The sequence below is a fragment of the Salvelinus alpinus genome, chromosome 2, assembly GCF_045679555.1.
Source record: "Salvelinus alpinus chromosome 2, SLU_Salpinus.1, whole genome shotgun sequence".
Taxonomy (NCBI): Eukaryota; Metazoa; Chordata; class Actinopteri; order Salmoniformes; family Salmonidae; genus Salvelinus; species Salvelinus alpinus.
The window spans coordinates 33893441-33918998 of NC_092087.1; the positions used below are offsets into that span (position 1 = coordinate 33893441).

Below are 25558 nucleotides of genomic sequence, written 5' to 3' on the forward strand. Positions count from 1 at the left end.
CATACTTTTCCCACCCTGCACTGTGAATGTTTACACGGTGTGTTCAATAAAGACATGATAACATATAATTACTTGTGTGTTATTAGTTTAAGCAGACTGTGTTTGTCTATTGTTGTGACTTAGATGAAGATCAAATGTTATGACCAATTTATGCAGAAATCCAGGTAATTCCAAAGGGTTCACGGTACATTGGCGAGCACTTGGATACAGCCAATAAAGAATGAGTCTATAAAGAGTTTGGTCTGAAGTTGCATTGGGAGCTATGGTAACAAAACACAACTATGGTGCAATACCTATCAATTAATGTATGATTTGTTACATTTTTTCTATTTTGAATCACTTTGAAACTTACTTTGGAACAATTACAGGATACTTATTATGTAAGAGGTAATTACAAACAATTGTGGACCTAGTAAATTATATTAATAATAGCTTGAGAAAATGTTTCTCTTTGTGAAAATAAATTGTTATATATAGCTAGATATGAAAAAAGGCATTGGCCTTCACAAGTGACCTTCCAACAATACTAAAATGTATTGCAAAGTCAGCGGGTCTCGGCAGGTTTAAGTACTACAGCAAGCAATTGCATTGCATGCAACACATTTCTGTGCAGTTTTCTTAAACTTTTGTGAGAATCATTACTGCCTTCTCACAAACATGGTAACATCAGGCAAATACACAGTGACAGAGAGGGCATGAACTTTTCCTTCCAACAGTATTATCTATTGTTTTTTAACGCAGGTCGCGTCTCTCCTTGTCCCCTTATTAAGAGATCAGCCTTGTTAGCAGCATGTCAGATGGATTATAGGAGCAAACAGATCAATACAGGCAGGCCTTAGACCCCCAGAGTTGTGGCCTCAGCCTGGCTCTGACACGTCTAGGCCGGAGGAGACAGAGACTCCCTTAAGAGGTCTCTGCGCCTGGGCTGATGCTAAGTTCAGCATCCCCGTGCCTGGGCTATGCTGCTCCTCCATGCTGTTTCATTGTAGTTTGTGATTTATTTCTCATCATCGCTAGCTTGTGGGGTGTGATATGCCTTACTCTGAACATTTTAAAGTGAGGCAGAGAAACAGTTGGAGGCGGTTTATGACAGTTCCATAATGGGCTGCTGTTGTGTTTGTGTTAACTCATCCCTCCTGGTGAGGAGTCTTTGATGCTCCCTTCATGGGGACTGATGGATGACTGAGACTGGGCTGTATGGTGTCTCACAACACCACAGAGAAGGAGAGGAAAACATCCAGTGAGAGAATGAAAGAGACAGTATGAGAAAGACAGAGAGAGAGAGAGAGAGAGAGAGAGAGAGAGAGAGAGAGAGAGAGAGAGAGAGAGAGAGAGAGAGAGAGAGAGAGAGAGAGAGAGAGAGAGAGAGAGAGAGAGAGAGAGAGAGAGAGAGAGTAGGAGAGAGAGAGAGTAGGAGAGAGAGAGAGACACAAGTTCCATTCTGTCAGTGTCTTTATCAACAACGTTTGCTTGATAAGTTGTGACTCTCTCAATTCCGCCCAATCTATTAGGGGATTTAAATGTTCATTAAGTTTAATAGAAGCCTAGCGGAGGTCTAATACCCTCTGATAAATGTCTGCAAACCTGGCAACCTGCTCCATTTGCTGCGACGACAGAGACGCATTGGCACTAATAAGGTCAAACAGGACAACCGTAACCCATCTCAAACTTTTAGTTTGTTTGTTAAGAGCTGCTTTGTCCACTTATTGTGTCCTTGAATACTCCAACAAGCCAATATGTGTGCTTGTTACAACAAGCAATATGTAAAGTGGAATAGGTATAGAGATGCTTTATCTCTCTGGCTCGTAAGCTGACTACTCAGATATGATGTAGTGATCCACAAACTCAGTGTGATCCAGTGTGATGGATTCCTCCTTGAGACTGTTTCCATGAGGAAGTAATGCATTTTATAGCCAGTAATCTGTCCATAAATCACCAGGCTAATGTAATTAAGACACAGAGATAGGGAGGGAGGGGAGCAAACACATGACTATATCTGCACAATGATATTAATGCCTGGCACACGCAACCATTACTCTTTACGCACCCAAAGCATTCATAATGCATAACCTATACACACGCACACACACACAGAGAGAGAGAGAGAGAGAGAGAGAGAGATGAATAAATGAAATGGATTCAGGGAATTTGGGGAAAAGGGTTCATAAAGTCTATTTCACGCTCTTGCATCAAAGCTCGGCCCCTAAGTTACCTAGTAGCCCAGTTCCCGAGGGGAATTACACTCGTCTGTAATTGAACTGATCCCCAGGGGCATTACACTCGTCTGTAATTAAACTCGTCCCCAGGGGATTTACACTCGTCTGTGGACTTTTAAAAACATTTATATGTTTGTCATTTAGTGCAGGGTTTCCCAAACTTGGTCCTTGAGCCCCCCCTTGGAGCACGTTTTGGTTTTTGCCCTAACACTACAAAAGTGTGTGGACACCCCTTCAAATTAGTGGATTCGGCTATTTCAGCCACACCCTTTGCTGACAGGTGTATAAAATCGAGCACACTACCATGTAATCTCCATAGACAAACATTGGCAGTAGAATGGCCTTACTGAAGATCTCAGTGACTTTCAACGTAGCAATGTCATAGGATGCTACCTTTCTAACAAGTCAGTTCGTAAAATTTTTGCCCTGTTAGAGCTCCCATGGTCAACTCTAAGAGCTGTTATTGTGAAGTTGAAACGTCTAGGGGCAATAACGTCTCTTACGCTAAGTGGTAGGCCACACAAGCTCACAGAATGGGACCAGAATAAGACCGCCGAGTGCTGAACAGCGCATAACGCATTAAAAGTTGCAACACTCACTACCGAGTTCCGAACTGCCCCTGAAAGCACAATAACTGTTCGTCGGTAGGCTTCATGTAATGGATTTCCATGGCCGAGAAGCTGCACACAAGCATAAGATCACCATGCGCAATGCCACGCGTCGGCTGGAGTGGGGTAAAGCTCTCCACCATTGGACTCTGGAGCAGTGGAAACGCATTCTCTGGAGTGATGAATCATGCTTCACCATCTGGCAGTCCGACGGACAAATCTGGGTTTTGCGGATACCAGGAGAATGCTACCTGCCCCAATGCATAGTGCCAACTGTAAAGTTTGGTGGAGGAGGAATAATGGTCTGGGGCTGTTTTTCATGGTTCGGGCTAGGCCTCTTAATTACAGTGAATGGAAATCTTAATGCTACAGCACACAATTACATTCTAGATGATTCTATGCTTCCAACTTTGTGGCAACAGTTTGGGGAAGGCCTTTTCCTGTTTCAACATGACAATGCCCATGTGCACAAAGCGATGTCCACACAGAAACCGTTTGTCGAGATCGGTGTGGAAGAACTTGACTGGCCTGCACAGAGCCCTGACCTCAAACACATCGAACACCTTTGGGATGAATTGGAACACTGACTGCGAGCCAGGCCTAATCGCCCAACATCAGTGCTAATGCTCTTGTGGCTGAATGGAAGCAAGTCCCCGCAGTAAAGTTACAACATTTAGTGGAAAGCCTTCCCAGAAGAGTGCAGGCTGTTATAGTAGCAAGGGGGGAACAACTCCATATTAATGCCCATGATTTTGGAATGAGATGTTCGACGGGCAGGTGTCCACATACTTTTGGTCATGTAGTGTATGTCTCAGTCATAGTAAGTACATTTTTCCTCAATCGAGTAGGTATCAGCAAAGTCAGTGCTAGTCGGAAAAAGTAAAGTGTGAGTGTTAGTTGTTCACGAAAGGCAAGTGTGTTAGTTAGTTATGGTTTTTTGTAAGGGGGATAAACCCAACTAGGGAAGCATATAAACGACACGCTCTGAGACTGAGAAACAGAGAGAAACTCAGCAGAGCCGTAACATTCCCTTAATTCCTTTAACCCTCTTACTGTCTTTACTATTAGTTGAAATGAGGCAATGCGGAGAACCAGCACCTATACATTTATTCATTTAATATTTGATTGTATCACAATAATTTAGTTTTGACATTTTACATAGCATTATAGACACGCAATCAAAGCCCTGTCTTGTATCATATCAAATAAAGATATTCTCAAATTCTTAAGAAGCACAAACGAATGTTTATTTTTTCAGCATTCAACATAGTGGTTACTCCTGAAAATATTTTATAAACAGACAGCACATAAGCTCTTCATGGTTGGGCAGATAATATTGATTGACCAGCACAGTATGACAACAAAATTGAGAACTACGTTCAGAATTCAACTTTAAGTTTGAAACTCTTTTGTCTCTGATGGAAAACGAATGCATTAATCCGACATCATGTCATAACAGACAGGATAAGAGTTTATCCTCTGATCCACTGCCATGCTTCACTGTTTTTCTCTCCTCTATTTGTTGTCTTGTTCATTCCTCCCCTGTTTTATCAGTCCTCCTAATAATGGATGGCGTCCCTCTGTGTCATGGTGTCAGCACATGGACAGCTGGTGGCGGTGTGTCGCATGCGTGGGCTCAGTCAGGCGTTATGCAGCAAGACTTAATACTGCACGGATGCACACACACACACACACACACACACACACACACACACACACACACACACACACACACACACACACACACACACACACACACACACACACACACACACACACACACACACACACACACACACACACACACACACACACACACACACACACACACACACACACACACACACACACACACACACACACACACACACACACACACACACACACACACACACACACACACAGGTCTCGAAGGGGGACAGGGATAGGCTTATACAGGTGACACCATAGACACATGACTGAAAGCAATTATCAAGGCTCATCAGTAGACAGGAGCATAATGTGTTAGATCATGTCTGGGCAGGTCTACACTTTGAAAGGTCCTCGTGTGATACGGGGATTCATTGAACTGATGAAAGGTTTCTATGTGAAACAGAGACATACAGTAAACCTTCCCCTGTCTGAACTAACATAACAGCAGAGCCATGGGCTGAAAGTGAATGAGATCGAGAAAATAAATGATAGATATTTACTTTGACTTATTGATGAGGAGTGTAGACTGAGGAGAGGAGCTGAGTTACAATACAAAGAGTTTGGAGGAGAGTCAGGGTTGTATTGATGAAAGATTGCTGTCATCTTTCATCTGTTCTCTCTCTCTTTCCCACTCCCCTCACCTCTCTCTGAGACCATGTAACCTTTCGCTGAACTCTGCTGTTAAATCAATACACTGGGTTGCACTTGGTTAGCTTATGGAGAGGTGTAGGCAGTCATTGTAAATTAGAATTTGTTCTTAACTGACTTGCCTAGTTAAATAAAGGTTAAAAAAAGCTTATGTAACTAGCTGTCTCAAGAGTCAGGTATTATTTTCACCTGCTGTTGATTGTACATGGTACCTCAGTTTCTTCAGCGGGCCTGTGTTGGCTCAAATCCAAACTGTCTGAGGTGACTGTTTTAATCGCTAATCTATTTATTATTAAGACAGACAGAATATAATGATGAAAAAACTCTTACAGAACACCTCTTAAAACGTTCACCAACCAGCAGCCTCCTATGTCTGTACGTACCTGTATTATGTCAATAAGTGTCAATAAGTTTGTCAATATGTTCCGTCCCTATTTGGTGCATTTTATTCCCCCTCTTCTCCCCTCTCTCTCTTCTTTCTTTCTCGTCTGTGGACCTACGACAAAACAAAATATTTCCCCTGTTATGTCGAGATCACCACTACATAACCAAAGTTGATTGACATTTAGCTTGCTAACATTTGAACTTATAACCTGATAATGAGCTCCAAACACAAATTAAGCATGATGTTAGCATGAAAGTACCATGCCTTAGTGTTGCCATCAATACAGATGTATGCACTGATCCACCGTGGGCTCTGCAGTCTCAGCCATACTGTCAATCTATCATCAATACGTCCACTCCTATTTATAAAGTTTATCTCGTGATCTCAACAAAACAGCTTTTGTTATGTAGTGATAATGAGATAAATAAGTTGTGATCCTGACATAACATGGGAATTCTTTTTTTATTCATATGTCCTCTCTAGATTTCCATATCTTTCTCATTCTCCCATCTCCTCCTTTCCTCTCCATCTCTACCTGGTCTATAAATAGGGTTGCATACCTCTCCTCCTCTCCTCCACACCTTTACGGAGGTGTTCCCTAAGGGCCTCGGCAGTACTATGCCCAGCTATTCGCTGCTCTCTCTGGGGACAGAGGGAGCCTGGCTCTCCTGTAGCATCCCCCGTCCTCCATCCTGCAGCAAAGCTAATGCCATGCAGCCAGGGAGAGTGAGACACACCCAGACAGAAGCTTAGTCTCTATCTGCTTACCACTGTTAAAGCAGTAGAAGATAGAAGGGCCATAGAGAGTTGCATCTGAGAGAGTGTTTGGTTATGGTATCCAGGTGCCTGTCCCAATTCACTTCATGTACAGTACAGAAGTGTTTTCATGAGCAGATCATTTAAAGATCTTGCATCAGCTGATGCATGTCAGGTCAATAGCAGGGGAAATCATACAGGGAAACCAGACACTAGTTTGATGAGATGCTACAAAATGTAACAACATGAATGATATTCACAGTTTACGGGACCTGTTTAAATTCACAGATATAATTTATTTTTATTTTTAATGCAGGCTTGTGAGCAAGGCTTTAGGGCTGGAGTTGTTAATTCTGTTTACAGCTTCACCCCCTCCAGGGACTGGTTCTCTCACTTATGACAGAGAGTAGGAGGAGAATTAAATGTTGAAGATGATGACAGTTTGGGTGACGTTTAAGTCAGAGAGGTAAACAGACCACACATATTATCTCTGTTTCTCCAGCTCTCCTGGGATGGTGTTCTTATTCCTGAGGAGACAGCGATCCAAGGACAAAACATTTACACTAGGAGAGGGGGGGGGGGGGGGTGTAGAGGAGGGGGAGAAGGAGGAAGAGTTAGGAGATGAAGAGATAGGGAATGAGAGATGAGGAGAGGATTATGAAATAATGGGGGAGGGAAATGTAGCAACTTTCTCTCACAGTCTCACTACAAAATTAGACATTCATCCATGTTCTCCAAACGTCAAATTTCGAAGTTGCTCCAAATGTTTGGGATAGGGTTAAAATATTAAGTTTAGACAATCACTCCAAATGGTTACGGTAAGGGTTAAGGTTTGGGATAGGGTTAAAACCCCAAATAAAATAAAAAGTGTCCACGATTGGGATCGAACACGTAACCTTTGGATCCAGAGTCATGCCCATCCACAACACCCTAGCAAAACCCAAGCCTACTTGATAGTAATAGCGCTCACTGTTGCCCCTAGTGGCCGTATCTAAGGCATTTCCCAACGTCCTCAAGACATGGATAGATGTCCAATGTTGACGTCAATCTTGAACGGCCTGGCTGAAAGTAGAGGAGTGAGAAATGATGTGGGATGGAAAAGGAAAGAAGTGAGAGACGATGAAGGGATGGAAAGGGAGAGGAGTGAGAGATGATGGGGGGTGGAAAGGGAGAGGAGTGAGAGAGGATGGGGATGGAAAGGGAGAGGAGTGAGAGATGATGTGGGATGGAAAGGGAGAGGAGTGAGAGATGGTGGGGGATGGAAAGGGAGAGGAGTGAGAGATGATGGGGGATGGAAAGGGAGAGGAGTGAGAGAGGAAGGAGATGGAAAGGGAGAGGAGTGAGAGATGATGGGGATGGAAAGGGAGAGTAGTGAGAGATGATGTGGGATGGAAAGGGAGAGGAGTGAGAGAGGATGGGGATGGAAAGGGAGAGTAGTGAGAGATGATGTGGGATGGAAAGGGAGAGGAGTGAGAGATGATGGGGGATGGAAAGGGAGAGGAGTAAGAGAGGATGGGGATGGAAAGGGAGAGGAGTGAGAGAGGATGGGGATGGAGAGGTAGAGGACTGAGAGAGGATGGGAGGATGGAAAGGGAGAGGAGTGAGAGAGGATGGGGGGATGGAAAGGGAGAGGGGTGAGAGAGGATGGGGATGGAAAGGGAGAGGAGTGAGAGAGGATGGGGGATGGAAAGGGAGAGGAGTGAGAGGGGATGGGGGGATGGAAAGGGAGAGGAGTGAGAGATGATGGGGGGTGGAAAGGGAGAGGAGTGAGAGAGGGTGGGGGGATGGAAAGGGAGAGGAGTGAGAGAGGATGGGGAATGGAAAGGGAGAGGAGTGAGAGATGGTGTAGATGGATACATTGTGGAGAGAGGGCGGTGATGTGAAGTTGAAGTAAAGTAAGAGTCACCTGAAATGCAGTGTGCGATGTGGAGTTATTCTCATAATTGGGGAGTGGGGAATTAGATTTGGACTACAGTACAATCATAACACTTTTCAAAACAAGAGGAGAAAGAACACAACACATCGCTAACCTGTTTGAAGTGGATGGTAGGATTTCTCTCTCTCTCATCTTGTGAGGAAGCTTTTATCCTCCTCTTTGGTATGAGCTCTGCTGATGATGAGAGGAGAGAGAGGCTTGTTAGAAGGGGGGGGGGTTGTTGATGAAATCATTACAGAGATGTCATAGCAGGTATTAAAACACACGTGTGCACAGTTGTTCTTATCCTAGCTATATACAGTCAGGTCCATCATTATTTGCACCCTCGATAAAGATGAGCAGAAAAGAATGTATCAAATAAATAATACAAATACTGAGCTATATTGTATGCTCAAAGATATGAGGAAATTATATTATTTTAGACTAATACAATTGGTCAGAGAAAGATATATATATATTTTTTTTAAGATAGGTGTCAAAATGATTGCCACCCATAAAGATTCATATCAATAAAATTAAGCAAAATTAAATCTGCATTAACATTCTTCTTGCCAATAATTTTGTACCTAACATAACATTAAATCAAACTATTCTAATTGAGTTGTCAAAACACGTTATGTTGATGATTTGTTGTCGACATCTAGCTAAAAATATACAAACAATAAAATAGCACAGAAAGCGTGAGAAATTGTGTATTTCTGAGAGGCTTTCAGAAGACTTTCAAAAGTTGGAGGTTTTAAGAAAAACAATGCTCTGTAGGAAACCTGAACCATTGGAGGAAATTTGCTTTATAACGCTCACTCTTTGAGGTCATTTTTCCTTTATGTTTTTTCCCTGTTTGGTTTGAACCGTGTTGTTGTGCTGGGGACTCTGCGCTGCAGGCGGTTAACCTAACTTCATCTCCCTCTGCCCAGCCTATAATTCACCTGTTTCTCCTGAGACGCACGTCTCTGCTCGGCCTGCCGTGACCAGGGCTGTTAAAGAGAGAAAGAGAGAAAGAGAGAAAGAGAGAAAGAGAGAGAGAGAGAGAGAGAGAGAGAGAGAGAGAGAGAGAGAGAGAGAGAGAGAGAGAGAGAGAGAGAGAGAGAGAGAGTCGTACGTCTCAGGAGAAACAGGGGCTGTTTCAGGCCGTGACCGGTCGGCATTCGCCTGCTGATTTGATACATTCTCCTGTCCCGCAGTGTGTATCCAGAGGAGTACACACACACACCAGACTCATTGTGTTGCGCGGTGAGGGAAAGTAATGGCAGGTAAAAGTTGACCACTGCCCTGGGAAATACATTTCATATCCCTCAACGAGCCAAAAACAACCACTAGCTTCATAGGCAGCGGTTTCATCTAGCACAGACAGACAGACAGACAGACAGACAGACAGACAGACAGACAGACAGACAGACAGACAGACAGACAGACAGACAGACAGACAGACAGACAGACAGACAGACAGACAGACAGACAGACAGACAGACAGACAGACAGACAGACAGACAGACAGACAGACAGACCAATCAACAAAAATGGGTCACAACTCCTGCAGCTCTGTCGCACGCTGGGTATGTACATAGTCAATGCTAGGCTTCGATGGGACTCCTATGGTAGGTACACCTACAGTATAGCTCATCTCTTGGTAGTAGTACTTTATCACTGACCTCAACCCAGAGTCTCTCAGAGAGTTCAGTCACCACTGACACCCCTATCAGATCACAGCAAAATCACACTCTACTTGAACAGAGCAATACTCAATCATGAGGCATCAAAGCCAAAGGAACTGAATGCTATAGATGTAAGGAAAGTAATGTGGAAACCTACCAAAAAACAATTAGGCAACAACAAATTAAATCCCTTTTAAACAATTTCCTGGACAAAATGTTTCACTGTAATAGTGAAGGTGTAAACTTGGCAGTAGAAAACCTAAACAGTATATTTGACCTCGTAGCTTCCCTATCAAATCAAAACAGAAAACCAAAGAAAATGATCAACAATGACAAATGGTTTGATGAAGAATGCAAAAACCTAAGAAAGAAATTGAGAAACCTATCCAACCAAAAATGTGGAGACCCAGAAAACCTGATCCTATGCTTCACTATGGTGAATCATGAAAACAATACAGAAATACACTATGGAAAAGAAGGAACAGCACGTCAGAAATCAGCTCAATGGAAGAATCCATAGACTAACCACTTCTGGGAAAATTGGAAAACACTAAACAAACAACAACACGAAGAGATGTATGGGTAAACTTCTCCAATCTTTTTGGCCCTATAACAAAGAACAAACGGCAAAAACATATACATAATCAAATACAAATCATAGAATCAACTATTAAAGACAGCCAGAACCCACTGGACTCTCCGATTTACATTGAACGAACTACAGGACAAAATACAAACCCTCCAACCCAAAAAAGGCCTGTGGTGTTGATGGTATCCTCAATGAAATAATAAAATATACAGACCACAAATTCCAGTTGGCTATACTAAAACTCTTTAACATCATCCTTAGCTCTGGCATATTTCCCAATATTTGGAATCAAGGACTGATCACCCCAATCCACAAAAGTGGAGATAAATTTGACCCCAATAACTACCGTGGGATATGCGTCAACAGCAACCTTGGGAAAATCAGTGATAACAATGTACTGAGCAAATGTCTATACCATACGACATACCACGTATTCACTCTGTACACCCTAATTGACAAACAAACAAACCAAAACAAAGGCAAAGTCTTCTCATGCTTTGTTGATTTCAAAAAAGCTTTTGTCTCAATTCGGCATGAAGGTCTGCTATACAAATTGATAGAAAGTGGTGTTGGGGGAAAAACATACAACATAATAAAATCCATGTACACAAACAACAAGTGTGTGGTTAAAATTGGCAAAAACCACACATTTCTTTCCACGGGGCCGTGGGGTGAGACAGGGATGTAGCTTAAGCCCCACCCTCTTCAACAAATATATCAACAAATTGGCGAGGGCACTAGAACAGTCTGCAGCATCCGGCCTCACCCTACTAGAATCTGAAGTCAAAGGTCTACTGTTTGCTGATGATCTGGTGCTTCTGTCCTCAACCCAAGGAGGGCCTACAGCAGCACCTAGATCTTCTTCACAGATTCTGTCAGACCTGGGCCCTGACAGTAAATCTCAGCAAGACAAAGATAATGGTGTTCCAAAAAAGGTCCAGTTGCCAGGACCACAAATACAAATGTCATCTAGACACTGTTGCCCTAGAGCACACAAAAAACTATACATACCTTGGCCTAAACATCCGTGCCACAGGTAACTTCCACAAAGCTGTGAACGATCTGAGAGACAAGGCAAGAAGGGCCTTTTATGCCATGAAAAGGAACGTAAAATTCAGCTTACCAATTAGGATCTGGCTAAAAATACTTGAATCAGTTATAGAACCCATTGCCCTTTATGGTTGTGAGGTCTGGGTTCCGCTCACCAACCAAGAATTTACAAAATGGGACAAACACCAAATTGAGACTCTGCATGCAGAATTCTGTAAAAATATCCTCCATGTACAACGTAAAACGCGAAATAATACATGCAGAGTAGAATTAGGCCGATACCCGCTAATTATCAAAATCCAGAAAAGAGACGTTAAATTCTACAACCACTTAAAAGGAAGCGATTCCCAAACCTTCCATAACAAAGCCATCACCTACAGTTAGATGAACCTGAAGAAGAGTCCCCTAAGCAAGCTGGTCCTGGGGCTCTGTTCACAAACACAAACAGACCCCACAGAGCCCCAGGACAGCAACACAATGAAACCCAACCAAATCATGAGAAAACAAAAAGATAATTACTTGACACATTGGAAAGAATTAACCAAAAAACAGAGCAAACTAGATTGCTATTTGGCCCTGAACAGAGAGTACACAGTGGCAGAATACCTGACCACTGTGACTGACCCAAACTTAAGGAAAGCTTTGACTATGTACAGACTCAGTGAGCATAGCCATGCTATTAATAAGAAAGGCCGCCGTAGACAGGCTATGTGCACACTGCCCACAAAATGAGGTGGAAACTGAGCTGCACTTCCTAACCTCCTTCCAAATGTATGACCATATTAGAGACACATATTTTGAAAAATTCCCATATCTATTGGGTGAAATACTACTGTGTGCCATCACAGCAGCAATATTTGTGACCTGTTGCCACAAGAAAAGGGTAACGAACACCATTGTAAATACAACCCATATTTATGTTGATTTATTTTCCCTTTTGTACTTTATCTATTCGCACATAATATGACATTTGAAATGTCTTTATTATTTTGGAACTTTCATGAGTGTAATGTTTACTGTTAATTTTTATTGTTTATTTCACTTTTGTTTATTATCTACTTCACTTGCTTTGGCAATGTTAACATATGTTACCCATGCCAATAAAGCCCTTAAATTGAATTGAATTGAGAGAGAGAGAAAGAGAGAGCGAGCGAGAGAAAGACAAGGGTTTATTTTTGTGTGTTTCTGTTATAAACAGAGAGCCGGGAAAGATGAACACACTCAATTTCAAGCGGAGAGCCCTTTAGGAGAAGCACCCTGGTCCCTCAAGCTAAATTTGTATTCTCTCGCTGTCGGCACTACTGGAGTGGTTGTACTTGGAAAATAACAATATCATAATATACTGTAATACTACTACTATAACAATATTGAAACTGCACCAGATCCGCTACTACTGTTACAACTACTGCAAGTAGTATCCAAGCTTATTCACTCTCTCCATGGCAGTGTTCGGGAAACAGTCTGCAGACCTGGCATTGAGTTAGGCTACTCTCCAGGGCATGTTTGGGTGTCTGCACCAGTCAAGAACTAGCTATTTCACATTACTATCTGGTCTCTATATTGTCTTTCTGGACCTCTCTCTCTCTCATATATCAGAGTTAACATCTTCTGTCTCTATGCCTTCTCTTTGAGTCAGGAGTAGAACCAGAGGAGTAGACAGGAACAAATCATTCTAATTACTGTCCCACTGCCTGCTCCTTCCACACTATCTATGTCACTTTAAAGAGAAACATACAGTGTTGGTTGTTGTGTATAAGTCCTATTCCAGACAGGTAGACCAAATTAACTAAATTACTTGTACCATCCTCAAAGACAGAGGGATATTTCATTTGAGAGGAAATTAAATGAATACCATTGAGATGCCTTATGTCTTCAAAGGCTTTGGCGTGATATGATGTCTGAAAGTCTGGCAGAGAAACTTGTCTTGTTTTTTGCTCTTTATTAACAACGGAACAGCAGTATTCTCTCAGTGCCTGGCAGAATGATTAGATCAAGTCATGTTGGGCTGATATTTTCATTATGTACTTGAGCTGACTAATACTTAAAGGCGGGTAATTGACCCTTCACTTAGCCCCACACCAGAATTTTGGGCAACCAATCAACCAATTGTCGTTGAGGCCGACACCTCGGACAAGCTCACGTTTAAATCACATGGAAGCCAGTGAGTGCTATGGCAAAAACTGAGAGTTTTCTTTAAAAAAATACATGTTTAAATGGCTAAATGATTGAACAGTGCACCAGGGATACTTGCTACTGTGATTCCTGAAATGCAGAGCCTGTTCATGTGACTAGGGTGGGTGTGACTAGGGTGGGTACGTTAGTTTTTGTATTGCCTAGGGTTTTTTGTAAGTCTAGGGTTTTTGTAGGTCTAGGTATTTGTATGTCTATGGTGGCCTGATATGGTTCCCAATCAGAGGCAGCTGTTTATCGTTGTCTCTGATTGGGGATCATATTTAGGTAGCCATTTTCCTTTTGGTGTTCGTGGGTTCTTGTTCTATGTTTAGTTGCCTGTCTGCACTACTCATATTAGCTTCACGGTTCGTTTTGTTATTTTGTTCGTTTGTTCAGTGTTCGTTCTTAAAATAAATAAGAATGGACGCATACCATGCTGCACCTTGGTCTCCTCCTTACAACGGCCGTGACAGAAGAACCCACCACAAAAGGACCAAGCAGCGTGTTCAGGAGGAATAGACATGGGAAGAGATTCTGGATGGAGCAGGACCCTGGACGCAGGCGGGGGAGTATCGCCTTCCGAAGGAAGAAATAGAGGCAGCGAAAGCGGAACGGCGATATTACGATGAAAAATACAAACGAGGCAAGCACGAGAGGCAGCCCCAATAATTTTTTTGGGGGGGGGGGCACACGAGGAGATTGGCTGAGTCAGGTTGGAGACCTGAGCCAACTCTTTGTGCTTACCGTGGGGAGCGTGTGACTGGTCAGGCACCGTGTTATGCAGAGATGCTCATGGTGTCTCCAGTTCACATTCATAGCCCAGCTCTGTTCCAGCTCTTCGCACTTGCCGGGCTCAAGTGAGCATCCAGCCAGGACGCATTGTGGCAGCTCTACGTTCCAGATCTCCAGTGCGCCTCCACAGTCCAGTACGTCCTGTGCCTCCTCTTCGCACTCGCCCTGAGATGCGTGTCATCAGCCCGGTACCACCAGTTCCGGCACCACGCATCAGGCCTCCAGTGCGCTTCCACAGTCCAGTACGGCCTGTGCCTCTTCCCCGCACTCGCCCTGAGGTGCGTGTCCTCAGCCCGGTACCACCAGTTCCGGCACCACGCATCAGGCTTTTAGTGCGCTTCCATAGTCCAGAGCTTCCGGCGACAGTACCCAGTCCAGAGCTTCCGGCAACAGTACCCAGTCCAGAGCTTCCGGCGACAGTACCCAGTCCAGAGCTTCCGGCGACAGTTCCCAGTCCAGAGCTTCCGGCGACAGTTCCCAGTCCAGAGCTTCCGGCGACAGTACCCAGTCCAGAGCTTCCTGCGACAGTACCCAGTCCAGAGCTTCCAGCGACAGTACCCAGTCCAGAGCTTCCGGCGACAGTACCCAGTCCAGAGCTTCCGGCGACAGTTCCCAGTCCAGAGCTTCCGGCGACGGGCCACAGTCCAGAACCTCCAACGACGGGCCACAGTCCGGAACCTCCAATGACGGGCCACAGTCCGGAACCTCCAACGACGGGCCATGAGTAGTGCCTGTCTGCACTACTCATATTAGCTTCACGGTTCGTTTTGTTCGTTTGTTCGTTTGTTCAGTGTTCGTTCTTATAATAAATAAGAATATACGCATACCACGCTGCACCTTGGTCTCCTCCTTACAACGGCCGTGACAGTTCATTAAGTATTTTTCAAATCCAATTATACTTTTGTTACATTGTTTGCTAGCTCAGCTGGCTCAGATGCTAGCTCAGCTGTAAAATTGACAGTAACTGGCAGCAATTGGCCATTAAGTAACTATAATTTATTTTACAGTACAGCTACTGTAATCTAAATTACACTATATTACTGGAATTACCCATGCAACGACATATTACCCAGTGTTCTTTGCAAGTTATATTTTTTCATTTACATTTTGATCATTTAGCAGATGCTCCTATCCTTACAAACGTACAGTCAGTGCATTCAACCAAGGTTGATTAAAAAAACATATCACAGTCATAGCAAGTAAAACGTTTCTGTAACCGTAACTGAAAATGTTGTCATATATCTCTGACTGTCTCTGGATAGTGCCAATATAATACTGAGATATTCACAGTAACTTGATGCCAGAGCAATGAAACACAGTACAATACAATAAAAGTGACTATTAAACTGTAGGAAAATTATTTCTACAGTATTTTACTGTAATTACAAAGGATAAGGTTACAGGTTACTGTATGTGAGGCTCTTGATCATATCTTTGATCATGACACTGGTGAGGAGGAGAGAGTCCTTGTTAAACTTTGACACAAAGTAGTCTGTGGTAAATAGCACAATATGTTTCATCTGAGGATTTGTTATAGTCAAAATAATAATCCATACATTATGTTTTTTTTTACTCAAAAACTAGTTGTATGAGTTCAGGTCAATGAGTCCTACAGGCCATAAATAGCAAATAGAAGTTCAAAACTTGTAATGTTCACAAGAACTTAAGTTGATAAAAAGATCTAACACAATATTAGGTGATAATATATGTATTATTATGGATTTATAATCAGCTATAATGGACCGGGAACACAGAATTAATTAACATGAAACGAACACAACAGGAGGGTTTTAACAATAAAGTACTGTATTGCTGTTTTGCTATGTATTTATTGCAGCATACTGTAAATTATGATGCATTGTGAAATATTGTGGGAGTAGAATGAATCACTGGCTCATTAACATATTTTAAGGCATGACTTGTAAGTGATTATATTTGTTGCACCAGTTTATGACAGTCCTGTGTCAATTTAAGTGGTATGTGGTAGTATTTCCAAAGAATATAATTGGACAGCACTCCGGCGAATAAACTTAAATGTACATATTTTTATTGCCGCACAAACGTTTCAGGTATGACCCCTTCTTCAGCGTGCAAGGCAATGGCAATCAATGTCACAACAACACCAAACACAGGTGTGCATAATTATACATTCACAGTTAGTATTGGCCCAATTAAGAGAACCCAGCAGGGGGAGCTGTGGGGAACATGAAAATCAAATAAAAACATAAACAAACACAATAAAGATACATTATGATGTCATAGCCTAAATGATAGGAGGGTATTTTTGGCCTATATATGTATAGCCTTCTACAAAAAAACAAGAAAATGAACATTCCTCATTGAGGCCTGCTGCAGCAAGATTTCCCAAGCAGTCTATCCAATATGCCTCTCTTTGGAGAAGTCATTCATCCCTATCTCCTCCCCTGTGTTAACCTTCATTTAACTAGGCAAGTTAAATGAGTGAGAAACAACAATACCATGCACCCACTAGTTTTCAAAAGGCTTTTGGTGCTCCAAAAATTAGGTATGGTACTGTATTCTCAATTGTAGTAAATTACTGGCAGCAATTGGCCAGTAAGTTAGTGTAGAATTTCAGGACAAGGTTTATAGATTTCCTAAAATACAGTATATTACCGTATTCTGTGGGGGTGCAGCATTCTCACTCACGGGTGCAACAAATATAGCCTCTTACAAGACACACCTTAAAATATGTTAATGAGCGAGAGGCTCTTTCCCTGTCCACAACATTTTCCCTCAATGCACCATAATTAATACTGTAGAACACATTTAAGGTATTTTTAAATTAAATCAAACTTTATTTGTCACATGCGCCGAACACAACAAGTGTAAACCTTAACGTGAAATGCTTACTTTACGAGCCCTTAACCAACAGTGCAGTTCAAGAAGAGTTAAGACAATATTTACCAAATAGACTAAAGTAAAAAATATTAATAATAAGTAACACAATAAGAATAACAAAAACGAGGTTATATACAGATGGTACCGGTACCGAGTCAGTGTGCGGGGGTACAAGTTAGTTGAGGTAATTTGTAGGTAGGGGTGAAGTGACTATGCATAGATACTAAACAATGAGTAGCAGCAGAGTACAAAAGGGAGGGGGGAGGTTTTACTGTACGTTCTACAGTTTTTTACTGTTAGAATTACAGAAAGGTCTTCAATTGTATTGTAAAACAAATGTACTGTATTTTACTTTGCATTATATGGTAATCTACTGTATTCAGTTTCAACAGTATCATTCTGTTGATTAATACAGTAAGTTACTGATAAAATTACAAAAACAGCTATAACAGTGCACCAAATCTCTTAACACAAGCTAGCCACTTAATATAAGTTAATTTCTGAAAATGTATGTTAGCTAGCTAGCCACTTAATATAAGTTATTTTCTCAAAATGTATGTTAGCTAGCTAGCCACTTAATATAAGTTATTTTCTCAAAATGTATGTTAGCTAGCTAGTCACTTAATATAACATATTTTCTCAAAATGTATGTTAGCTAGCTAGCCACTTCATATAAGTTATTTTCTCAAAATGTATGTTAGCTAGCTAGTCAATTAATATAACGTATTTTCTCAGAATGTATGTTAGCTAGCTAGCCACTTCATATAACGTATTTTCTCAAAATGTATGTTAGCTAGCTAGCCACTTAATATAACGTATTTTCTCAAAATGTATGTTAGCTAGCTAGCCACTTCATATAACGTATTTTCTCAAAATGTATGTTAGCTAGCTAGCCACTTAATATAACTTATTTTCTCAAAATGTATGTTAGCTAGCTAAGTTACCAATGTTATAAATGCAACTCCCATCTGCTGGCTACATCAGGATACAACTTGAGAGCACTAATTAGCCCCAAAGGTGGTTATAGCTGTGACTGCATGCTGACAGTGAATTCAGAGCCATTCAGTGGCTAGCCACACTACAAACAGAATTTTACCAGGTTATGACAGTCCATCACAACATACCCACGAGTTTCCTGATTAGCAAGGGGTAGTCTGTGTTTCATTTCATTGTGTATTAGAAATACAGTTTGAGATTATTGTGGGGATTTCACCAGTGGTTGAATGGGTAATTCAACTTTCTGCGAAAATGTTGTCCAAGGTTGCAACAGTAACCAAAGGGGGCGGGGCTTAGCAACGGGTCAATTGTGACATCCATTTGTGACCTTGGATTGAGAGAGGGGCCCAACGCATCATCAGCGCAAGACGATGGGAAAGAGACACCTTGAGGAAGAGAGGGAGAGAGATGATGGAGGGAGGAAGAGGGGCATGAAGGGGGAGGGGAAGGTGGCAGTGCCATCTGTCTCAGTGACAGTGTTCTGACCCACTGCCCTCCTCAGCACCAGCAAGCCCAAATTAGGACCATCGCCACGCCAACTAATTACAATACGAGAGATAGAGGGAAAGAGAGAGAAAGTAGAGATGGAGAAAGAGAGAGAGAGTAGAGAACGAGATACAGAGATACAGAGATAGGAGGGTGTAAACAGTCTAATTTTAATGTCTGGAACATCAGCTGTTGTGACAGTGAACCCTGGGGCAGACATCAATTCCTCTGGATAAGGAGGCTGGTACACAAACAAACGCACGCACACACACACAAAGAAAGAAATAGAGAGAAAGAGAGGGGGAGTGAGGGAGAGGGAAAAAGAGAGAGAGCGAGAGAGAGAGAATGAAACAAAATCTCAAAGCTGACTAAATTGCTATCTGACCCTATACAGAGAATATGAATTGGCTGATTTATCTCTACTCTGTCAGAGATACGAAGCAGAGACAGATCCTTACCAAGTACAGGCTGAGTGACCACCAACTGGCAATAGAAACCGGCAGATATAAAAAGACATGGCTACCCAAAGAGGAGTGTGTATGTGGTCACTGCCTGACAGGGGAGGTAGAGACGGAGATGCACTTTCTCCTTTACTGTGATAAATATTCCTCAGCAAGAGATTCATTATTCACAGAAATTACTACATTTATTCCAAATTGTATCTTATTAAACCCAGAGGAAAAACAAAAAATACTAATGGGCGAAGGAGCAATGGCTCTTCTTGCAGCAAAATATGTATTTTCCTGCCATAGCCCAAGGGACACTGAATAATAACATCTGCATAGTAAGCAGTATCTTACTTATTATTTGTATTATTATTATAGTTGTGATTATTATTCCAAATAGTAGTGGTACGGATAGTATGGGTGATGGTAAGAGTAGTAGTTTAATGATGGTAGTGATAGTTGTGGTAGTAGCAGTAGTAATGATGATGGTAGTTGTAGTATTGGGGTAGAGATATTAGAGGTAGACATTCTACTAGTGGTTGTGGTTGTAGTAGGGTTAGTTGTGGTATTAGTGTTAATAATAGTGGTGGTAGCATTAATTTTAGTAGTAATAATAGTAGCATGTTCATTTTCCATGTTTAGCCTTTAATTGTCCCTACTATTTTTTCAATTTTTACTATTGAATGTTACCATTTTATTGTTTTTATTTCTATTATTTATTTATTTGTATTATTATTTACTACCATGTTATCTTATTATTCTTCATTATTGTTTTTACAATGTATATTGTATAAATTGTTGCTTTGGCAATATTGACGCAATGTTTTTGATGCCAGAAAAGCGACTTGAATTTGAAAGAGGGAGAGACAGAGGGAGAGACAGAGGGAGAGAGACAGAGGGAGAGAGACAGAGGGAGAGAGACAGAGGGAGAGAGACAGAGGGAGCGAGACAGAGAGAGAGAGCGAGAGACAGAGAGTGAGAGACAGAGAGCGAGAGACAGAGAGAGAAAGACAGAGAGAGAAAGACAGAGAGAGAAAGACAGAGAGACAGAGCGAGAGAGCGAGAGGGTGCAATAATATTACACTGAATACTGGCACATACAACACATACTGAAACAGGAAATACACTGCCAGAGAGAGTGAGAAACTAGCTGGCACAGAATAAAATTTATAGCCCTCTCTGGGCCTGGCTAGGGCTAGATCTAGGGGACCCTGTAACTCAGCTGGTGCAGGGCCCCTGGGATCCATCCATTGGCACTGAGTATGGTGCCAGAGGCTGGCCTTGGCTGGAGGAGGTGGCTCACCAACTACGGCAGAGGAATGGGGTACACCGGCCACAACTGTCGTTGGCAGCTGGCTGGCTGCTGCTGGGGTTGGTGACTCTCTCACCACTGCTGAAGGCGATGGCTACCATGGTGGAGCAAGTTGAGACCCCCGGACGAGGCTCATCAGGGATCTGGAGGCAAGGGCTGGCTGGGCCCCAGAAATGAGGTCAGGTGGTTCCCCAGGTGCAAGGGCAGGAGAGTCTTCCCGTGCAGGAGGGGAAACTGACTATGGACCTGATATGGAGAACAACTGAGAGCTAGAACAACGGTAGATCTCTGGGCCTACTGGAGGAATAGGGAACTCTGAGCCTAGTGGGGTAAGAGCCTGATGACCCACCTGGGCTAGGGACTGAGGGCTGACTAGGGCTGGTGACAGCGGACCTATTACAGTTGAGGACTGATGACCTAGTTATATAGACTGAGGGCCTAGCACAGGAAACGTGTGGCCTATCAAGGCAGGAAGCTCTAAGCCTGAAAGGCTAGGGAGCTGCAGGCTAAGTAGGTCTGGAGACAGCAAGCCTAGTGCAGCAAATGTTGGGCCTAGTAGGACAGGAGGCTCTTAACCTGGTGGGCTAGGCAACTGCCTACCAACCAAGGCAGGGGGCTGCGATCCGTGCAGGGCCAGAGACTGCAGACCTGCAGACAGGGCAGCTAACTTAGGTCTTAGCTCTATGGGGGGCTCTAAGCCTGGATAGGGAAGCACCTTACCCTAACTGGGTAAGGTGCCTAAGGCCTGGCAGAGCAGCACACTTAGGGGGGAGGGGGGGTGTAAGGGTATGTCTGACCTACCGAAGGGCAGGATACTCAAAGCCTACCTGAGGGGCAGAGCACTGAAGGTCTACCAGAGAGCCACGGAACTCTAAACCTGACCCTTAAAGGAAGGACGGGAACTCTGACCCTACCGTGGTGGTGGGGAACTCTGGCCCTACCGTGGTGGCGGGGAACTCTGACCCTACCGTGGTGGCGGGGAACTCTGACCCTACCGTGGTGGCGGGGAACTCTGACCCTACCGTGGTGGCGTGGAACTCTGACCCTACCGTGGTGGCGTGGAACTCTGACCCTACCGTGGTGGCGGGGAACTTTGACCCTACCGTGGTGGCGGGGAACTCTGACCCTACCGGGGTGGCGGGGAACTCTGACCCTACCGTGGTGGCAGGGAACTGGATGTCTAGGTCAGGGGGTACATTGGGGGTGACTACTGGTGGTTCACCCGGGGTGATGTCGGATGGGTCCACCATGGAGCGGACTGGAGGGTTCCCTGAGTTGAGGGATGTAAGATCTGTAGGTATTGGGGTCCTCGAGCTTGGAAATAACAGGGTGCTAGCAGTTGGGGCCAGCAGGGACCACAGGCCTGAGACCGGCAGGTCCCACCAGGCAGAGGCTAACAGGGCCAGGCCAGCTGAGCAGTCAGCTGTGAATGTCCTCACCCACTAGTACTTAATGCTGATTGGTTTTGGTTCTGTGTGCTGTCCAATTAGAACACGATTTGAGGCACGCACACGCACGCGCACACGCGCACGCGCACACGCACGCGCACAGGCACACGCACACGCACACGCACACACACACACACAGCTGCTTCCATTGAAGGGATTTATATAGGTGTGGTTCTAAAAGGGAAATCATTAGGATCCATGAAGGCCAATCACATATAAAGGGCCAGACTTTTTTACAGAGAGAGTGAAAGGCATAACTATACTGTACGTGTTCCTCTGTAGCTCAGTTGGTAGAGCATGACTCTTGCAATGCCAGAATAGTGGGATCGATTCCCGCAACCACACATATGTAAAAAAGGTATGCATGCATGACTGTAAGTCACTTTGGGTAAAAACTTCTGCTAAATTGCATGTATTATATTATACAGACCATACTGAGGATGAGGTTTAGGCTCGGAGGGTAAACTGGGTCAAGGTGACATCACCTGCTGTGATGCTCCGCTCCAGGTTGCTGTGACAACGGCCCCGGCCTCAGGCATCCTACCTCATCTATCACACCTGTCACAAAGGTGCGTGTGTCTGTGTCTGGTGTCACAGCCAAATTCAGTGTGAGCTGAGCTGTGCAACACAAAGCAGTGTGACACAGAGATACAAACCTTCCCAAACAAACTCACCTACGCCTCCACATTTCTCCGGGTCACCTTGGAGCCTGCATTAACATGAGCCCGGGGGATGGCTGGCTGTCTGGGCTGGGATGTGTCTCCATGCTGGATGGATGGCTGAGTCTGGGGTTGGAATGGAGAAGTATGAGTTGTAAATGGGAGTGTGTGCTGATCGACTTTATTGATCACCCAGTGAGAAACGTCAACAGTGGGAAGGTGATTAGTTAGCCCATTAAAGTCTGACCCAGCAGCCACACACGTGTGTGCACAGCAAGGTTATTTTAGTAAACTAAAACTAAGGCTAAAACTAGTTATGTTAACTGAAATCAAATTATTAAACCATTTGAAAAAACAAAAACTAAACTAAAGCTATACTGAAACGATTATATTTGACTCCAAAACTAACTGAAATATTTTTTCTAAACTGTCGGGTGGCGCAGTGGTCTAGGGCACTGCATCGCAGTGCTAGCTGCGCCACCAGAGTCTCTGGGTTCGCGCCCAGGCTGGGCTGGGTTCGCGCCCAGGCTCTGTCGCAGCCGGCCGCAACCGGGAGATCCGTGGGGCGACGCACAATTGGCATAGCGTCGTCCGGGTTAGGGAGGGTTTGGCTGGTAGGGAGGGTTTGGCCGGTAGGGATATCCTTGTCTCAGTATGTAAAAAAAAAAAAATGTTATAAAATGTATGCACTCTACTGTAAGTCGCTCTGGATAAGAGCGTCTGCTCTTGGCCGGTAGGGATATCCTTGTCTCAGTATGTAAAAAATGTAATAAAATGTATGCACTCTACTGTAAGTCGCTCTGGATAAGAGCGTCTGCTAAATGACTAAAATGTAAATGTAAAAATGTCTGCAAAAATGTAATGGGGTTTTCAAGCTGTTAGTTTTTTTTCAAGCCTCTGAATCTGACAGGTAATGGCGAGGTTTCAAATAGACCTTGCTTGTGCATCACTATTACCAAAGTGCATCTACAGTGTATATACTAACAAGAGTGGACTCATGGGAATACTTTTCCACAAATCTGGAGGGCAGGCAAGTGCAGGCGATAACATTCTAGCCAATGAGAGGACAGATTCACATGTGATCAACATGCACAACTCCGATATAACATTGTTTTTCTCAAAGTTGCCGGGATGCCACATGCGTCGACTTAAACATTTGTAACAACCTGAACATTACAAAACTTCTATTCAATCAAATAAGCCTCACATAGCAAATCAGAAATTCTATTTCATGTTCACTAAATTTGACACTCTCCCATTGACCTCCATACAAAACAATCCCCTCTTCCACTGGTTAACGTTTTATTTTCGCTACGTAGCTAGCGTAGGTAAAGGGCCATTTCAGAGTGTGAATAGCAATTCAAACATTAAACTCTAAACTTCCAGTGGTCGGTCGAAAACAGCAAAACCCCTTATGAGATTACTTTGAGTACTTTCTGTCAGATAGAGGTAACAGTACTTGACCCTTCTTACATGTATTACTAAAGTTAAAAAGCATTGGATTGGTGGTAGCATGGACAAGAGAGAGTACCTAACCTAACCTATGACCTGACCCATCATCTTAGGTATTCTTATTGTCATGCCATCCAACAAATGTGAACAGCTGGAGTTTGCTAAACAGCATTGACACTTGGATTGGAACCGGTGCTATGGTCAGATGACATGAAAATAGAGATTGTTTGCCACACCACCAGTGGTGGGATTGGGCTCTAAGTAAGGATGCACAAGCAGAAAAACCCAATACCTACTGTAAAATATGGTGGTGGATCTTAGATGTTATGGGTCTATTTTTCATTATGGGACTATTTGTATTATTTCTTTTATACAGTCTTTGTTTCTCATCTTTATCAAAGTTTCCAATCATTTTGGACCTGACTGTACTTTCTGTCCCTAACACTGAAAATAAACTAAATAAAAACTTGCAAATCAGGTCAGAAAAAGAACTGAAACTAAACAGATTTTCTAATAAAAATTGAAAATGAATCGAAATAAAACACAAAACTATAATAACCTTGGCGCACAGACACACTCACTGTTACTAATGTGTAATATTCTTCAGCTCAGGAATGGGAACGATAGCTACCTGTGGGAGACACAAAGCTATTTAATGGTGTCTCCAAATGTACAAATACTTATCACAGATGTCTTTGCAGCTGTCCATGCACTCTGTTCATTATAGTATGTGTGACTGTGAGTACTACACACATTTCATATATATTTATCCTCACAGATGTTCTTTCTGTTTTGCAGTGAATCTACTAGACACATCCTCAATATCAGGAGACTGGGGCTGGCTAACATACCCATCACATGGGGTAAGTATTTCTCCTGAACATTTCTGTGTTTTGGTGTGTGTGTGTGTGTGTGTGTGTGTGTGTGTGTGTGTGTGTGTGTGTGTGTGTGTGTGTGTGTGTGTGTGTGTGTGTGTGTGTGTGTGTGTGTGTGTGTGTGTGTGTGTGTGTGTGTGTGTGTGTGTGTGTGTGTGTGTGGGCGGGCGGGCGTGCGTGTAATCCAGTGGAGTAGTAAAGTGTATTAACTAGAACTTTCTCTTGAAAGTGCCAATAAAGTGAAGTGTAATAAAGTGTAATAATGACCCACTGGACACAGACGTCAATTCAACGTCTATTTGAAATGAAATGATGTGGAAACAACGATGATTCAACCAGTGTGTGCCCAGTGGTGAAATGCTGTCAATGCATGGAACTGGTACGCTGATGTCCTCATTATTCTCCCATCAGCGTCCTTTCCGCCTATCTCGTCAGTCTGACACATTGTTTGATCTCACAATACAGCAAAGAGGAGCGGGAAGACAGAGGCAGAGAGAAGGAGGAGGAGAACAAGGGGAAAGAAGAGGAG

General features: G+C 43.2%; 1 protein-coding gene across 1 annotated transcript in view; it reads left to right on the top strand.

The window, feature by feature from the left end:
- The window catches only part of epha8 (eph receptor A8), a 92207-nt gene that overhangs the window by 11045 nt on the left and 55604 nt on the right, over positions 1 to 25558 (top strand). Inside the window, exon 2 of the mRNA XM_071375024.1 lies at positions 24953 to 25017. Within this exon, the coding sequence (XP_071231125.1) occupies positions 24953 to 25017 (65 nt within the window). The remainder of the gene's footprint in view (positions 1 to 24952; positions 25018 to 25558) is intronic.